Raw genomic sequence first — 18026 nt, 5'->3', positions numbered from 1 at the left:
GACCTGCCGAGACAGAACAGATCAGTGAGGATGATCAGATACAGGAGGAATCGGGAAGTGAAAGGATTCAGAGACGTCTTGCAGGCAGAGATATTTTAGAGAGAGTCAGGAACCTTTTGACACATTTACAAAAATAAATTCATAAAATATTGATTCACATGATAGGAATCCACAGTAACGTCCTGGTAATGTCCTCTGCAGGCTGCTGACTGGTCTTTGCCTCTCTTGGACTCATCACGTCTCTCATTTGTGCCAGACTGGTCTCAGACTCTTGGATGATTAAAGTTTGGGGAATATGGACCTGGCCGTAGTTCAGGAAAAAAGCCATATTAGAGGTTATGGTAAGTGTGGTATTGTCATAAGACCGTCATTTCATGCTGCATTCTGATTGGCTGGTTTGTGGACAAGAATCCCACAGCCATCTTTGAGCCTTTCTAAAGACTACTATACACGACCACGACTGAGCGTGTCACCACATCTGTTGATCTGTTCTCTGGGACAGTCGAACTGCACAGTCTGTACACAACTTTACCTTCCTCAGGGTTTTGACTTTGGTATTAACCAGACTCGTCAATGAAGCTTCTCGTCTCCTTTTTCCCTCTTTGTTTCTAAATTGTCTTAGTTTCTCAGGGGGTTCACTCTTACTTGAGATGTAATTTAATGGATGTCTTGTCCCTGAGTTTTCAGTCTTATTTAGGTCTCAATTCAGACTTGTGTCCGTCTTATTGAAGATTTTACTCAAATCAGTTTCGTTTTTCTCAGGTTTTTTTATTTAAACTTGTCTCTGTCTAACATGTTCTGACTCAAAATTGTCTCAGTGTCCTCAGTGATTTGACTTGTGTCCCTCTAGTCTTCATTAAGATGTTTGAGTCTTGTTTGGGTTTTACGTCTTGACCTGTGACTCCACCTTAGTTTAGGGTCCTGGGTGTTTTGACTCAGATGGTTTTGACTGTTGGTGAGATTCCTGGTCCCAAACCAGTTCCACCTTTTTCATTTTTATGTCCACCCTGTGAATAGACAAACACGAGGAAAAATATTAGAGCTTGATAGTTTCTAATAGTATAGTTTCTAGTACTGATTTATCAATAAATCAAGTAGTTAAAAGTCAGTAGTAAATGCTGCTGAAGGTCAGATTAATATAAATATGTCACAGTAAAATGTTCAAGCATCCATGTTTCTTCAGTATGAGTACTTTGATGATACTTTACTGTAGGTACAGTTAGTATTTTTACTATATTTCTCATGTTGCAGTTCCGTATCTGTTAGTTTTATCTTTTTTGCTGATCTGAGAGGGGCTGTGGATCAGGAGGAACACCAGTGTTCAGTGCCTCACACCTCAGCTTTTTCTGTCCACATGTCAAAGCGTCTTTGAGAAAGACACTGAAGCCCACGTTTTTCCACACTTGGATGTTAAGTTGGATAAAATTGTGACCTGAATATATCTTTTACAACAATAGAAATTCTATGTTAAACGTGGGAGATTTTACCTCCATCTGTACTGGCAAACCATGTGACTGCGATGGGGCCTTCTTTGACCTTTGACCCACTGAGCTACATGTTTACCAGTGTGAGAGAGACATGAAACACTGATGTGAGGTGAGCCGGCCACTTTGTGATGAAACTCTCAGAAACATTATCAAATCCACATCCCGATCACATCCACGGCAACCAGCGTCCTTTTGCTCTGTTGCCATGACAGCAGCTGACCCCCTGCAGGTTAGAGTCGGTGCTCCTGTAAATGGATTATTCACCTCCTGGAGGTTTAAAGTCAGACCTGTCAGAGCTGAGAGCTGGAGGAGCCTCGAGTCATGAACAACAAAGACTCTTTTTCTTCTTCTTCTACTTCCTGCCTACAGCTGAAAATGATCTGACTTTAAATGTTCAGAGAGGAAAAGTCCTTTCAGCTTCAATCCACCCTTTTCTTTCGAGTCATTCTTTCATTAAAAAACAAACACTTCTGCTGCAGGTACTGTTCCTGATCTTTTGTAAATTGCCCAGCACTGTTTGGACAAACAGCTGCAGAGAAAACAGTTTAGCATCATCATGTAGGCTGTGACAGGCTGAAGGACAGTGAAGCTGCAGTGGAGGAAGATCAAACACAGGCTTTGTGAAAACGAGCAGATGTTAAAATAAAATCATGGGAGATCGGCTCTGTTTGTTCAGGTTCTTTTCATTATTCATTAACCTGCTAATGTTTTATTATTTTACTTATGAAAGGTGAAATTGTTTTTTCTCCAGATGTTTAGCAACAATGGGCTGTAGGTGCACAAAGTGCTGTGCACGTCACCGCATAAGACACAGATGTTGTTTGTTTCCATGTGAAAAAGAAAATCTGGAAAAAAATTACTTTAATCGTGTATTAAAACAATGGACCATCTGTTCAAATCAATTAATCTCCTGTTGACAAGTAATTGATTAATTGGAGAATCAGGGCTGCATGAAGTTGTTCTGCTCTACAGGTGTACAGAGAGACTGAATTTATTCTTTCATGGATCTTTACCTGGAAACTGCCACAACATAAGGACTTTGTATTCAATTAGGAAAAATGACGACAACAGCAGAGCTGCAAATCTAGATCAGACGCTGTTACAGACAGAAAATGTCTTCTCGCTAAGACGTGTCTGGGGAAAGCAACAGCTTAACAGGAACAATTTAACCAAGCTTTTCCATATTCCATCACAACTTCCACCATAAACTAAATCCATCAGCACAAACAAAACTTCCTGATCATGTGTTTCTGTCAGTCATCATCCAGGTTCTCAGTCAGTGTTCGAAGCAAAGACGATCTTCGTCATGCTCTTACACTGATTCACTTTTCACTGATTCACTTCCACAAACATAAAAATGAAAACACTTCACATTTGTCCCACACAAAAAATTGGAAATTTTGAGACTGACTTGCAACATCTGCAACAATATTCGTGAGGACATGTCTATTCTGTCAGGACATTGCTACATGGAGAGACGTGTCTGACACTTGAAAAGACATTTCTACACTGTGAGGACATTCCTAACACAATGAGGACATTTCTACACTGTTAGCTTTTTATGTCTGGTCCTTTCACCTTCAGTTGACTACCAGGTTCAGGTTTGGAGGTTGTTGTTGGTGTGTTAGGCAATGCTTTATGTCAGTGAGTGTCCTTATAGCTACAGTAAGAATAAGGCATGTGTGAGGACATGTTGGAGCATTAAATTGACCACCTGTTGCCATCCTTTCTCTCTCTCACACACACACACACACACACACAATCTGCAGGAAAGGGTGTATGTGCTGTGGTATGTGAGGCAGCTACACACACACACACACTCAGTAATTCAGGCATGTCAGTTCCTGTCTGTGCGGAGGTTGTGTTTGTCGCTGTAATCTCTGGAAAAATGATCCTACTCGTTGTTTCCTGCCGCCTGCCAGTTGACTGTGTGGGCAGAGCGACCTGAGGGTCTGTCGCTACAGCAACGGGCTGAACAGACTGAAGCTGGGAGCAGGAAGAGGCAATGGACACAGAGGGACACACCACATGGAGAAATCTAATGGCAGAAAGCAGCAGGAGAACTGAGCCGAAAACCTGCAGACAGGAGACGAGGGAATAAGAGCTCCATAAGGAAGCAGCAGGTAGGAACAGGAAGCTGGAAACACCAGGGATCACATGATATAAAGTCCAGGTGCTAAGACTCTGGTGGATTCGGCTTAAAGTGATGGTTAGCCTGGCTTAGCACAAATACTGGGAACCGAGGGAAACAGCAAACCTGAGTTAGTACTAGAGAAAACTACGTCCCAAAACAAATTAACAAGTTTGTCTGACGTTGTAAAATGCTGTTGTCCTGTAAGATCAGATGTTGTTTTCCTAAAAGATGGGCCATTGAAGTCTCCATGTTGTCATGAATTGTGCTTGACTCCTAAGCCCAGTACTGTCAACTGTGGGATTTATAGTATCTCTGAGGCGTGTGCCCCAAAGTTCAGCTGTAACAGTCTGAATTCAGTTTGGCCCTTTGGAGCTTTTTTAAGTTTGTGCACTTGCTGCTGTTCACCTGGGTTGGTTGTTTAACAATTGTTAGTCATGTTTAAGTCCTGTTCTGTTTATTTCAGCTCTGTGGTATATGTTTGTATTCATTGTTCTGTATTTCGGATAAAGAAACAGTCTCAGTTGTTGTTCAGTCTCTCCTTTACACTGGGGTTTGGCATCACTGCAGAAAAGCAGCTTGTGTGTGTGAGTGGTTCTGAATTTACCACCATGTGACTCTCAGATTGACACAGACTCATGTCTCTGTCAGATGTGCTGCAAACATTTTCCGCTCTGATCGTTTTATCATCTGCTGCAGCAGCATCAGGCGTGGAGGTGTTTATTGCAGCGCCGCCTTAAGGTCAAGAGTAGAAGATACTGCAGTGCTCACATTAAAAACTGAGTTGTAACTGAGTTGCTGAGTTCTGTCATCAGGAGACTCAATGATAGGATATTTCTTAAAATTACTGCAACAAAATTAAAAATAGTACTGAAACATGTCAAAACAATGCAAAACTACTATGTGGATACTGTCAAACATATCAAACATCTAAGACAATAGAGAATATATTTAAAAACAGTGTAAAAATATGGTCATACAGTAGAGTAGTGGTACATCATGGATAAGAAATATCTTTTTGTACAGGTAGTCCAGTACAGGTATTTAAACTACAAAAGCAAAAAAAGGTCGCTTCTACATCAACTTAATTTAGTTTAATCAAAATAAAGTTTTAAAAGTTAATCTTAAAGTACTACTAAATACTGCATCTCCTGCAGGACAGTGTCTCTCTCAGAGTCAAACCTAGGTCAGACTGCACATCAGAAATGAACCACATAAAAGACAGGTCAGGTCAGGCTCTGATCTGGTTTCAGGCCTTTGATTGTCTTTAAAATGCTTTGAAAGCTGCAGCGCTCCCAAAGAGACAGAGACCTGGTCCTAAGGCCTGTGGTCTGGCTCAGAGTTTTACACGTTACATAATTTTTTTTAAAAATGTGGATTTGGAAAGGACGGTTTAGGGACAGAGTGAAGGTTTGACTAAAACCAGGTGGGACAGCTGAGCTCCACATAATAACGTGGTGACTGCTGAAGGACCAGTCTGAAGGTTCCTGTGTGGACACAGTTTGGCTGTAAACAGGACGATGTTTGAAGTGTGACCTTGGATTTATCGGTTTTACCCCCGATTCAGACCTTTGATCATAGTGGTGACAGCTTGTCTGAAGATGTGCCTCCTTTCAGATGTTTAGGGTCACCCCATATCTGTGTCTTTCAGGTTGTCCTCTCTGCAGCAGACATGTCTGCAGTCAGAACTGCAGACGTCCTGATTCTGCAGCTGAGCTGCTGCATCCTCTTTGTCCTCATCATCCCGCCCTGTACAGGTCAAGGTAAGGTCACGTCCTCACAGTCTGCTCTACACCCACCACGACTCATTCATCAAATTGCTGCTTTAAGGTTTCAGTGTTTGGAGGATGAAGATGAAAGTCATGTTCACCTGAAGGAGACAAACGTTCAATCTGTCCTGATTTCCACAGGTTTAAGACTTTCTTCTCATTTCACACTTTCAGACCCCCGCCCAATCCCCCCTAAGTACCATTACAGTTTAGATCTCCGAAAAACATGCTTTCCCGTCTTCATGTCCTGCATCTGAATCTGAAAGTGTTTTACATTCCTGAACCAGTTTGGGTTGAATTCAGTTTCCATGGTGACAGATTCACGTGTGTCTTGCTTCGCTGTGTTCAGGTTTCAAGTGGACATCGTTAAGCTCACATAAAGGCTGTGTCTCACAGGACATTTCAGAAGCTTTGTTTTGGTGAGACACACATCCAGCTGAAACTGCTTCTCTGTCTGAGCACTGTGTTGTTTTCACGAACAAACAGATAAAACCAACAAATGCAGGCCTCGGGTGCTTAGTGTCCAGCCTGTACACACCACTAGACATTTAGAGCTGCAGTGAGGCAGTGAGTGTGAACATTTGAGGGGCAGTGATAATGTTAAAGTCTGAGTCTGACTGACACAAAAGCTGAAATCATACAGGCTTGTTGTGGAGCTGTGGCCCCTGGGGGCCAACGTGTTCACTTAAGGGACTATAAACAGAGTCAGTAAAACATCATGTGGCATCATTGTTCTATGTTAATCTGGGTTCCCAGCTGTCACATTAACCCTTTGTTGTCTGTCCCCTCATGTCTGTTGTTGGAGTAAAGTTCTGCATTCCCGGCAGCTCCAGGAAGAGCGTCGGCATTCCAACTTCATCCCGAAGCTGTTGTCGCTGTCATGACTGCCTTTAAACACAATCTTCCCAGATTCCTGCCAACACTCGATCCACCTCAGCTCCTCTTCACCTACGTCCAGAGGTCAAACGACAGGGTCTGTAGGATGAACCTTCAGATATTCCTGCTGATGCTTCCTGCCCGAGGACAGAGACAAATTTGTCATGTTTAAGGGCAGCTGGGAAAGTCTAGCATTACACAGACAAAAAACAAAGTGCAGCATCCCCCACCCTACACCTTAGACTGGTCCCATGGGATTTGCAGTTGTACTTGAATCAGCGGCAGCAGCAGGTCATTAGCAGCTGTCTCTGTTAAGCCACGTGGATCAGCGCTCGTCTAAGGTCAGAGGTCAAACTGTGTGACGCTAATGTCTCACCAGAGACCTGAGACACTTAAACATGTCCTGACAGCAGACAGCAAACACAGGGAAGACACTGGAAACTGCTGCTTTCAGATGCAGTGATGCCTCAGCTCCTGAGGTTTTCCCAGACAAGTCTTTACCATGTTCTGGGTCCATCCTGGGTCCTCTGGCAGAAGAAGTCCAGGAGGATCCTAATCGTGGTTTAAATAAACACAGGCTGCACTGTTTCACAGGGGCTGCTGGACTGCAATGGACACAAGGCTTATATTTTCTCAGCTTCCTGTCTCTTATGTGTCATGTCCTCTCTGTGCAGAAAGCGACTGTAGCTGTAACATCACCAACAGCCGCTGTGACGACTTTGGAGTCTGCAGGTGAGATGGACGATTAACAAAGCCAGCGTCTCTCAGGAGGCTCTGCCACAGTGATTGTCTCAGTTCTGAGTTTCTGTGTGTGCAGGTGTGACCCTGGCTGGGACGGCGAACATTGTGAGCACTGCATGCCGATGCCAGGCTGCCTGCACGGGTCCTGTCAGCAGCCGTGGCAGTGCAGCTGCGAGCCAGGCTGGGGGGGGCGGTTCTGTGACAAAGGTTGAAACTGGTTTTTACCTTTAGACAAATTTATTTATGATGTATTCTTGCAGTGACTTACAGTGGGACTCACATTTCTTGTTTCAGACCTGTTTGTGTGCTTGGAGGAGCAGCCGTGTCAGAACGGAGCTACCTGTGTGATGGAGGACAGCGGGGAATACACCTGTCTATGTCCTGAAGGTTTCCACGGCAGGAACTGTCAGCTGAAGACGGGACCGTGTCACCAGAGCAGGTCAGTGTTAGTAAAGGCATCAGCGTGTGGACATCAGAAATAGATTCAGGTCTTTCCACATGTTGATGTAGACGTTTGATTTGTCTCCTCAGCTCTTTAGACAGGCAAAGACAGTCGTCTAAAGTTCTCCCTCTCTTCGTTCATTACCTCTCTTTTCTTCAGGTCTCTGTGTAAAAATGGCGGCCTGTGTGAAGATGCCGAGGGTTTTGCGGCAGAGTTGACATGTCGATGTCTGGCTGGCTTCAATGGGCCGCGCTGTGAGACTGACGTGGACGACTGTCTGATGAAGCCATGTGCCAACGGTGCCACCTGCCTGGACGGCGTCAACCGCTTCTCGTGCCTGTGCCCCGCCGGCTTCACCGGACGCTTCTGCACCGTCAACGTAGACGATTGTGCCAGTCAGCCCTGCCTCAATGCTGGGCGCTGCCTCGACCGCGCTGGAGGCTTCTACTGTGTCTGCCGGCCCGGTTTCACTGGACCCACCTGTGAGAGGCCGGCAAGGACCCTCAATCCCCATGAGCCTGGCCTAACAACTCTGGGGGTTAAAACCATGAGAAACAGCAATAACAGCAGTCATCATGACAACCGGCCATTAAAGGTGACGGTGAGCGAGCGCAGCACAGCCGGCCTATCGGACGTGCAGTTCATTGTTCTGCTGGTGCTGGCGGGTCTGACGCTCGGTGCGGTAGTGCTCACTGCCGTCCTCATTCTGCAGGGTCACTGCAGGGATTGTGGACACGCCCACCACTGGTCATCATCATCTTCACAGCAGACACAGAAAAGCGGCCAGCGAGTGCAGCGAGAAAATCTTTTTCCGAACGCTGCAGAACCAGAGAAGAAGAAACTCAACACAGAAGTTGTATAAAAGGAGTGGGCGACCGAGCACAGGAATGAACAGAGACAGAGAGAGACAGATAACCTCCCCTACCCCCGTAAGCACTGTGGGGTCAAAGGTCACTGATATGTGAGCATGTCATAGTAAATCAGGAAGTGAAGAAAAAGGTGCCGCACCCCCCAGTTGACAGAACATTCTTCTGTAAAATAACCTTTGTTTTCTGTAAAAACTTTTAACAAAAGCAAATATAAACACATTTTAAAATAAACATAATACATAAATAAACATCTTGTCATGCTTGACATGTAAAACATAATGTATTTATTTATAAAAATTTAAAGGCGTTTTCACATGCTCATGCAGCAGTGAAGTGTTATTAGCTGCAGTCACACATGCAGGAGTTGACACGTGTTTCCTTGTTTCCCTGAGTTTAGTCTTTACTGTAATGTTGGTGATGAAAAAGAGTGTTCACTTTTAGATGATCAGCAGGTCTGAGATCAGGGATGGCTTTTAATGTTAAATATCTGTAACATCTATGTGCACATGCGAAAAACCGGTGCTGGTCTGACCTGCCTCCTCCTCTCAGGGTGGAGCCTGGTGGAGTCTGATGGGTGAGACCAAGTCTGAGAAAGTGTATATGTCAATAAATGAACAGATGATTAATAACTGCAGCTGTCTGTCTCGTTGTCTCCATGAGATTTCTGTCAACTGATAATCAACACAACTCACTTCTAAGTCTCTTTGGATAAAAGCGTCTGCTAAATGACTAAATGTAAATATAAATGTAAACTAACAAACAGGAAACTACAACTGATAACAATAGGAAGAGGACTCTTTCTAGTAGTTCCTCACTCTGACCACCCGAGGGCGGTGAACACGATTCAGTAAAGTTTGGAGGTTTCATTTATGCAGTCTTTGTGTTTGTTGTTTGTGAGACCATAATAGGAACATGGCAGTGCAGTGGTTAGAGCTGCCACCTCACAGCTAAACAGTCCCCGGTTTGAATACCCTGCTGGCTGCAGCCTGTGGAGGGTCCATGTTCTCCCTTCGCTTGTTTAGGTTTCTTCCCACAGTCCAGAGTCATGTATGTTTGTGTAGCAGAGTTTAACTCATTACAGTGACTTTCGTCACAGAGCCACACAGTACAGAACCTGACACACAACCTCTGCAGCATTTTACTGTTTTATATAAATTTCTTTTCATTATTTTCTAACTTGAGCAATTTTTAATTTTTAATGATCGTCATAGAAATTGTTTCTGAACAGTTGATGATGGCATCAATATGAAGACTTCAGTGACTTGTCCAAGAAAACTTTGACATGTAGCCAGGAGGAACAGGGAATTGAACCATTGACTCTTCAGCCTTGCTGAATTTATCATCAGCTGTTTGTGTTGCAGTCAATCAGAAACACAGGACAAAAGTCCAAGCAAGGGAAACAGCCACTAAAAACTGAGCAAGGTGTTGTCCTGGAGTGTCTGTGGACAGTGAGCACCACCTAGTGGACAGGTGGTAGAACTCCTCCATCTGATGTGGGATTCCTATGACGCTGGATTTGTGCCACAGGTTCCACTGGTTTTGGCATCACTCTGATGTTTATTCAGACTTGACTTATGAGAATGTGTCGAGATCTGGGCTGACGAGAAAGAGCTGTTGCCTCTACACATGAAGGTGGAAAGTGGCTGTAAGTGAACCTGAACTAAGCTCAGCAGGTGAGAATCCCATTGTCTGATCAACTGTGTTCACTGTGTTTTCTGTCACTGCTTCACAATAGAAATGTCTGTGAGGGCTGACTTTCTGTTTCACAGTAAATTTGTTTATGGTTCTTCTCTGTTAGAAGCAATAGCTAGAGGTTTATTGTTGTCTGAGCTACAGAAACTTTCTCAGAAGAACTGGTTGGACAGCTGAGACTGATTTAGTTTCTCTACTCAATTTGTCAGATTTCTAACTCAAATTATATTTAATACAAGTAATGACATTAGCGCTTGTTTCAAAGTCACAAAACAGTAAAAGGAACTGTTTGCAATTTTCTGATTTTCTGTATAAATTGGTCATGAAATGTAATGTGATCTTATCAACAATCACAATATTTTCAAGCTGATAAAACACAGTCATGATAGTTTAGGTGTGTACTGAACACAGCCATTAAACACAGAAAGTGGTGGAAACAGTGATTTAATAACTGGTTAAACCACCTTTAGCAACAATAACCTCAAGCAAAGACTTCCTGTAGCTGTGGATTAGACCTGCACGATATTCAGGAGGAATTTTGGACCATGCAGTAGACTGTATAATGTAAACTGTGTAATTTTAAACATTCATTTTTGTATAATTTTAAAATGATGTGTACCTTTTATCACATCTGGATCCTTATGAAATGTCTCAGTAAACTGGACAAATGTTCAGAGTGATAAGTGATATTTAGGAGATGGACTTCACACACATCAAGTACAACACACAGTTCATGACTAATCACTGTGGGAACAAGGACATAGTTTGAGCACCTTGAGATGGACATGTACAGTCCACAAAAACCTCAGCAATGATTTGAGTCAGAACCAAGAAATTCTCCAGCGAAAAAATCCAACTCTGATAAATGCTTCACCACATTAGACAAAATTTTCTGTGCATTCATTTGCATTAAGGATAACTTTAGTCATTTCTAAATTAATCTTGTTGTACAAAAATACTGAATCATCTCTGCATGTTTGGGTAGTTGTCAGTCTGCAACCTGGATTAATTTGTTCATCTGTGCTTTACCAAAGAAGGGCCCTTCAGGTATGTTTGCTCTGATGTATGTCTGTTCAGGGACTTAAAATCAGGACACAAATTACATCAAATTCTTTATTAACTGTGTTTGTTATAACAACTGACAAACTAATCAGGATATAAAACAGTGTTTTAAAACTATTCTGTGGTGATAATCCAGACATTAACTGTGCAGTTTGTTGTAAAATACAGATTTTTTTGGTACTTACAGAGTCTTTGGTGAACGATGATGACAGTTACTGAGCGCCTTCTGCAGACTTTGGAGGATTTGAGAGAAGAGGACTTTAACAAATTCAAATGGTACCTGTGGCACAAGGAAGCCCTCGAAGGCTTCCAGGAAATCCAAAAGAGCCGACTGGAGAAAGCAACCAGGCTGGATACAGTGGATTTGATGGTGCAGACACACTGCATCAACATTGTTAATGTGGCTAAACTGGTTCTGGTGAAGATAAATCAGAATAATCTATTGGAGAATTTCTCAGACATCTCAGAGCCCTCAGGTAAGTCATGCTGACAGAACATAAGAGTGTTCGAAAAAAGAGAAGATTCAGAACAGATTTATAAAGCGGACACAAAACACTTTGGTTGATGTTAAATAATAGATAAGAAAACTCCCCAAAGTCAGGACCTGACAGTCCAATGAGGTGAACACATACAACATGCAACTGCAGATCCATCATTTAAAATGTGTTTTTTATTCATCCAGAGATTCTTGTTGGGTGTGAAAATAAACTCAAGTCTAACCTGAAGAAGAAGTTCCAGTGTGTGTTTGAGGGGATCGCTAAAGCTAAAAACCCAACCCTGAATCAGATCTACACAGAGCTCTACTTAACAGAGGGAGGGATTGGAAAGGTCATTGATGAACATGAGGTCAGACAGATTGAAACAGCAACCAGGAAACCAAACCGACCAGAAACAACAATCAGACATGAAGAGATCTTTAAAGCCTCAACTGAAAGAGGTGAACCAATCAGAAGAGTGATGACAAAGGGAGTAGCTGGGATTGGGAAAACAGTCTTAACGCAAAAGTTCACTCTGGACTGGGCTGAAGACAAAGCCAACCAGGACATACAGTTCACATTTCCATTGACTTTCAGAGAGCTCAATGTGCTGAAAGAGAAAAAGTACAGCTTGGTAGAACTTGTTCATCACTTCTTTATTGAAACTAAAGAAGCAGGAATATGCAGGTTTGAAGAGTTCCAGGTTGTGTTCATCTTGGACGGTCTGGATGAGTGTCGACTTCCTCTGGACTTCCACAACAATCAGATCCTGACTGATGTTACAGAGTCCACATCAGTGGATGTGCTGCTGACAAACCTCATCAGGGGGAACCTGCTTCCCTCCGCTCGCCTCTGGATAACCACACGACCTGCCGCAGCCAATCAGATCCCTCCTGAGTGTGTCGACATGGTGACAGAGGTCAGAGGGTTCACTGACCCACAGAAGGAGGAGTACTTCCGGAAGAGATTCAGAGATGAGGAGCAGGCAAGCAGAATCATCTCCCACATCAAGACATCACGAAGCCTCCATATCATGTGTCACATCCCAGTCTTCTGCTGGATCACTGCTACAGTTCTGGAGGATGTGTTGAAAACCAGAGAGGGACGAGAGCTGCCCTATACCCTGACAGAGATGTACATCCACTTTCTGGTGGTTCAGTCCAAATTAAAGAACATCAAGTATCATGGAAAAGCAGAGACAGATTGGCCCTGGAGTCCAGACAGCAGGAAGATGATTGAGTCTCTGGGAAAACTAGCTTTCGAGCAGCTGCAGAAAGGAAACCTGATCTTCTATGAATCAGACCTGACAGAGTGCGGCATCGATATCAGAGCAGCCTCAGTTTACTCAGGAGTGTTGACAAAGATCTTTAAAGAGGAGAGAGGACTTTACCAGGACGAGGTGTTCTGCTTTGTCCATCTGAGTGTTCAGGAGTTTTTGGCTGCTATTCATGTCCTTCTGACATTCTTCAAATTTAAAGTCAATCTGCTGTCAGAGGAACTACCAACGTCCAAGGACTCTGAATCTGCAGAGACACTGTTCTACCAAAGTGCTGTGGATAAAGCCTTAGAGAGTCTGAATGGACATCTGGACTTGTTTCTTCGCTTCCTCCTTGGTCTTTCCCTGCAGACCAATCAGACTCTCCTACGAGGCCTGCTGACCCAGACAGGAAAAAGGCCACAGACCAGTCATAAAGTAGTTGAGTATATCAAGAACAAGATCAGTGAGAATCTGTCTGCAGAGAAAAGCATCAACCTGTTCCACTGTATGAATGAACTGAATGATCGCTCACTGGTATCAGAGATTCAACACTATGTAAAAAATGGACTTCTCCCCAAAGTAAATCTGTCTCCCGCTCTATGGTCAGCTCTGGTCTTCATCTTAGTGTCATCAGAAAAAGCTTTGGATGTTTTTGACCTGAAGAAATACCTTGAGTCGGAAGAGGCTCTTCAGAGGCTGCTGCCAGTGGTCAAAGCTTCTAACAAAGCACTGTAAGTAAATCAAGATGGACAGAGACATAGGCTACAGTGAGGCCTGGGATCCTCTTTAATCTTTTTGTAATGCTTACTTTTTTAAGAGAGGGTCATGGAAAGAGTGACTTCCCCAATTTTCAACTCGCTCGCTATGGCTATTTACCCTAAAGGGTGTAAACTTCCCTCTGACTTCCCTATATAAAAATATTTCTCTATTTTTTATCATAAGGATTTTAGATGATGACATCTAGTGGAGCTCCGGAAAAGCAGGTTGATCATGATTATAAACTCCAAACTCCGGTGAGATGATTTAATGTGAACTGAATTTCCTTCAAGTGATGGCATTTGAAGGCATTTTACAGCTAAAAGTAGAGAGATAAGTAAATGTAGGAAAGTCAGAGTGAAGTTTAACGGCATTTATATACATATACTACCTACACTAGAAACATAACAACCAAGTTTAAAATCAGGGAAGGCATCCTTTAAAGATTACCATTATAGTTATAGTAAAATATTTGTTTGTTGTTTTTTAAGTATTTTTGTCATCTTTCTGATCATTCTGTCTCCAGACTGATTGACTGTAACCTCTCAGAGAGAAGCTGTGATGCTCTGTCCTCAGTTCTCAGCTCCCAGTCCTCGAGTCTAAGAGAATTGGACCTGAGTAACAATGACCTCTGGGATTCAGGGGTTAAGCTGCTGTCTGCTGGACTGAAGGACCCACACTGTAAACTGGAAACTCTCAGGTCAGGCTTCATTAGTGTCTTCATCAAATTTCAATTTAAATCCTGATCTACAGTAATGGATGCAAGTGGAACCTTTAAAATATTTGTTTATGTTAGATTCAGTTTCTCTACATAAAAAAGTATTTTCTGTTGGCGTGTTTCCCTGTGTGTACCCTACTTCATTTAATAATTACCTGATTGTATATTGTCACTATTGAGTGTTAGTGATTAGAAACAAACTCTAATGATGTATGTAACCCTACAGAAACTGTCAGCATTGCAGTAATACAATAACCTTCCAGTCCTACAGTGCCACTTATATAGCGCTTTAATCCAAAGCGCTTTACAATGTTGATTCCTTCCCATTCACCCATTTACACTCACACTCATGACGGTGGTTGCCATGCAAAGTGCTCACCTGACCCACTGGGAGCAACTTGGGGTTTAGTTCTTGCCCCACTGTTCTTGCCCCCACAGTTCGGCACATAGCCGGGACCAGGGATCAAGCCACTGACCCTGTGGTCGGTGGACAACTGCCTTACCAACTGAACTACACCCCTCCCCTTTAGATTATGTGATGTGTATCGTTTGTGTGTCTGTAGACTGTCAGGCTGTCTCATCACAGTGGAAGGCTGCGCTGCACTGGCCTCAGCCCTGAGATCCAACCCCTATCATCTAAAAGAACTTGACCTGAGCTACAATCATCCAGGAGACCAAGGAGTGAAGATGCTGAATGCTGGACTGGAGGATCCACACTGGAGACTGGAGACTCTCAGGTATGGAGAGACCTACTGGAGCCACAGACTAATGCATTATGTGTTAATTACACTAATCACAAAATGAAAGGCTGAAAATAAAATAAAAAGCAAAAAGAAAAGCACACCTAGTACAACTAGAACAACTAGCACATTTATGTTTCTACATATATAGTTTTTTTTGCTATGTGTAACATTCATGTGTGAATGCTGAAAGACCCGTGCTGGTCTGATCCCCCTCCATCTTTCAGGGTGGAGCCTACTGGAGAACAATGGTTAAGACCAGGTCTGAGAAAGTGTAAGTGTGCTTTTAATTAGCTTGATGGAAACAAAGCAGCAACATTCCACCATCTTCAAACTGTCAGTAAATAAACCCAGATGATTAATTAATAACTGGAGCCTTTTGTGTCTTGTTAACTCTATCAGATTACTGTCAACTCATTATCGACACAAACACAGTGAACAGGAAACTACAAATGTCTGACGACAACAGGAAGGTGGCACTGGTGGAGGAGGATCAGCTGTATCCTGATCATCCAGACAGATTTGATCAATGTTATCAGCTGCTGTGTAATGGGCTGACTGGTCGCCGTTACTGGGAGGTGGAGTGGAGAGGAATCATTTTTGTATCAGTTAGTTACAGAGGAATCGGCAGGAAAAAAGACGATGACAACTGTGTGTTTGGAAGAAATGATCAGTCCTGGACTCTGGACTACTCTCTTGATGGTTATGTTGTCCGGCACAATAACAAAATTGCATCGAGTTCCCCCCCTTATGCTGCCAACAGAATAGCAGTGTATCTGGACTTTCCTGCTGGCACCCTGTCCTTCTATAGAATCTCCTCTGACACACTGATCCACCTCCACACCTTCAACACATCATTCACTGAACCTTTGTATCCTGGGTTCGGGTTCAGTTTTGGGTCTGTGTCTAGGATGAGGTTTTCCACCAAGGTTGGCTCCTCTGTGACTCTGTCTTCTCTCTAGTAGACAGCCTCCTCCTGTTAGATGAAATTTTCGATGAGATAGATCAGTTTGTATGTTTCATAGCTCCAACCTGACTGACCTTGTTGGCCTTGACAGACAAAACCCAGGACAGAAAAGAATTTATGTCAGACTGTGACTGATCTGTTCATTTCTGTTAGTCTACAATGAAACTACTTTATCATTTGATTCTAGCTGAAAGTAAACACTTTGATGATCACTTTTGAGGACATTGTGTGTAGTAGCAATAATAATAATAATAATAATAATAATCGTGAAAATCATTTCTATATGATTGTGTACTTGTAGGTGTGTAAAACATTACTTATGAAATTTGGGTAACAATTAATAATAAAGGTACATTAATAAGCTTGTAACTGTAATTCTTTCTGATCATACATGCATTATTCCATATACAAAACAATAATTAATGCAACAACTAAGGTAATTCAATGATCCTGTGTTTGGTTCAAATGTGTGTGTGTTACATGGGCCTTGTCTGTCTGAAATAAAGTTTATCTATTTAATAGGTTGTTAAAGTTTATTTCTTCATAATTAGATGGATGAGCTAAAAAATATGTCCAGTCACAGTTATGCACATGTATATAATATGGCTACATTGTGTTTGTGGCCCTTCAATAAGGTCCTGGTCTTTTAGTCTTTCTCAGATATGATTTATTGTCTTTTTATCATGATTTATGATGGCAGGAAATTGAATGTAATTGGGAACAATGACCCTGTGATGAACGTGGTGATCATCACAGCAATCCATTCCTTCAATCCGTCACCGCTATGCTGTTGGAGTTCTGGGGGGGGCCTGGAGTCTATCCCAGCTGTCATTGGGCAAGAGGCAAGGTCCACTCTGAACGACCTGCCAGTCTATCTTAGTGCCACAGAGAGACAAACTATTCAGACTTGCGGGCAGATTTAGATTCACCAATTAACCTAACATGCATGCTTTTGGGCTGTGGGAGGAAACCAGAGGAAACCCACACAAGCACGGGGAGGCAGCATTGCTAACTACTCCACCATCATCACAGAAATAACATTTCAAAATTGACATAAATATGAAAAATAAAAAAAAACGTGGGTTAAAAATAAAACTAATGATGGTATGACCATACACCAACACACACACACTCACATGCACACACATGCATGTATAAATAAAACAGATAATAAATTCAGGTGGAGACCCAACTTGAAGAAACATCTAACTCAGAATGGCTACAATATGACAATTCTAATAAAACTAACGACTGACGCTCGACACAACAGTTTACACAGCTACTACATTGATCAGTCATAACATTATGACCACTAATATTCTGCCCTGACCCATCAGAAGATGGACTCTCTGGTATCTGACACCAAGACCTCAGCAGTAGATTTTTTTTTAGTCCTCTAAGTTGTGAGCTGGGGCCTCTGTGGATCTGCCCCCTACCATGCATCCTGGTCTCACCACTTTCCTTAAAGGTCCACATGACTCAAAACGGTATTCCTCAGAATATCACCTTCTCCCATTGCTCTGTGGTCCAGTTCTGATGCTAACGTGTCAATTGTAGGTGCTTCTGGCAGGGGATACAGGTCAGCTTGGGTACCCTGACTGGTCTTCAGCTACTGTAAACAAACTGGGATGCACTGTGTGTTCTGGGTTAGGGTCAGGGTTAGCGCATCAGTGAGCGTTGGCTGCCTATGACCCTGTAGCAGGTTCACTTTTTTCTTTTGTTGGGACTACTTTTGGTAGGTTCTGACCACGGCAGACTGACAGCATCTCACATAAGCTGCGGTTTTGGGGCTGCTCTGATCAGTCGTCTACACATTACAATTTTGCCCTTGCCTAAGATGCTCAAATACTTATAGTGATAATCCAGTAATGCAAATTCCTTTTAATGCCATTAATTATTTTTGACTCACTTAATTCAGGTTCTTTTATGATGACCTTTCACCTCATCTGTGCAGAGCTCAGTGTGAGCTGAGCTGTCAAACTTCTCAGCATTTTGGAATTCAACATTGTAAAGCGCTTTACATAAGACCAATATATAAGTGG

At 42.7% G+C, this 18026-nt stretch overlaps 2 protein-coding genes across 4 annotated transcripts; both read left to right on the top strand.

Moving 5' to 3' along the window:
• Window positions 1-3099: 3099 nt before the first annotated feature.
• Window positions 3100-8724, top strand: dlk2 (delta-like 2 homolog (Drosophila)). 2 transcript variants are annotated; one of them, XM_067511289.1, is made up of 6 exons: window positions 3100-3610; window positions 5270-5381; window positions 6938-6995; window positions 7081-7211; window positions 7299-7443; window positions 7606-8724. In XM_067511289.1, exons 2-6 carry the CDS (start codon window positions 5291-5293, stop codon window positions 8306-8308), a joined length of 1128 nt encoding a protein of 375 aa, XP_067367390.1. In that variant the 5' UTR covers window positions 3100-3610; window positions 5270-5290; the 3' UTR covers window positions 8309-8724. The 2 variants fall into 2 exon arrangements, with proteins under 2 accessions (XP_067367390.1, XP_067367399.1); XM_067511298.1 differs by lacking the exons at window positions 3100-3610; window positions 5270-5381 and adding an exon at window positions 5394-6360.
• Window positions 8725-9848: 1124 nt separating this feature from the next.
• On the top strand, window positions 9849-16346 carry LOC137130750 (protein NLRC3-like). Of its 2 annotated transcripts, XM_067511278.1 has the most exons (8): window positions 9881-9988; window positions 10993-11054; window positions 11257-11545; window positions 11752-13534; window positions 14086-14259; window positions 14841-15014; window positions 15245-15291; window positions 15420-16346. In XM_067511278.1, the coding sequence occupies exons 3-8, from the start codon at window positions 11272-11274 to the stop codon at window positions 15977-15979; spliced, it is 3012 nt and encodes a 1003-aa protein (XP_067367379.1). In that variant the 5' UTR covers window positions 9881-9988; window positions 10993-11054; window positions 11257-11271; the 3' UTR covers window positions 15980-16346. The 2 variants fall into 2 exon arrangements, with proteins under 2 accessions (XP_067367370.1, XP_067367379.1); XM_067511269.1 differs by lacking the exon at window positions 10993-11054 and having other exon boundaries at window positions 9849-9988.
• The last annotated feature ends 1680 nt before the right edge of the window (window positions 16347-18026 follow it).

Source organism: Channa argus, chromosome 1 (assembly GCF_033026475.1).
Source record: "Channa argus isolate prfri chromosome 1, Channa argus male v1.0, whole genome shotgun sequence".
NCBI classification, from domain to species: Eukaryota; Metazoa; Chordata; class Actinopteri; order Anabantiformes; family Channidae; genus Channa; species Channa argus.
This window is presented reverse-complemented; position numbering and strand designations above follow the sequence as displayed.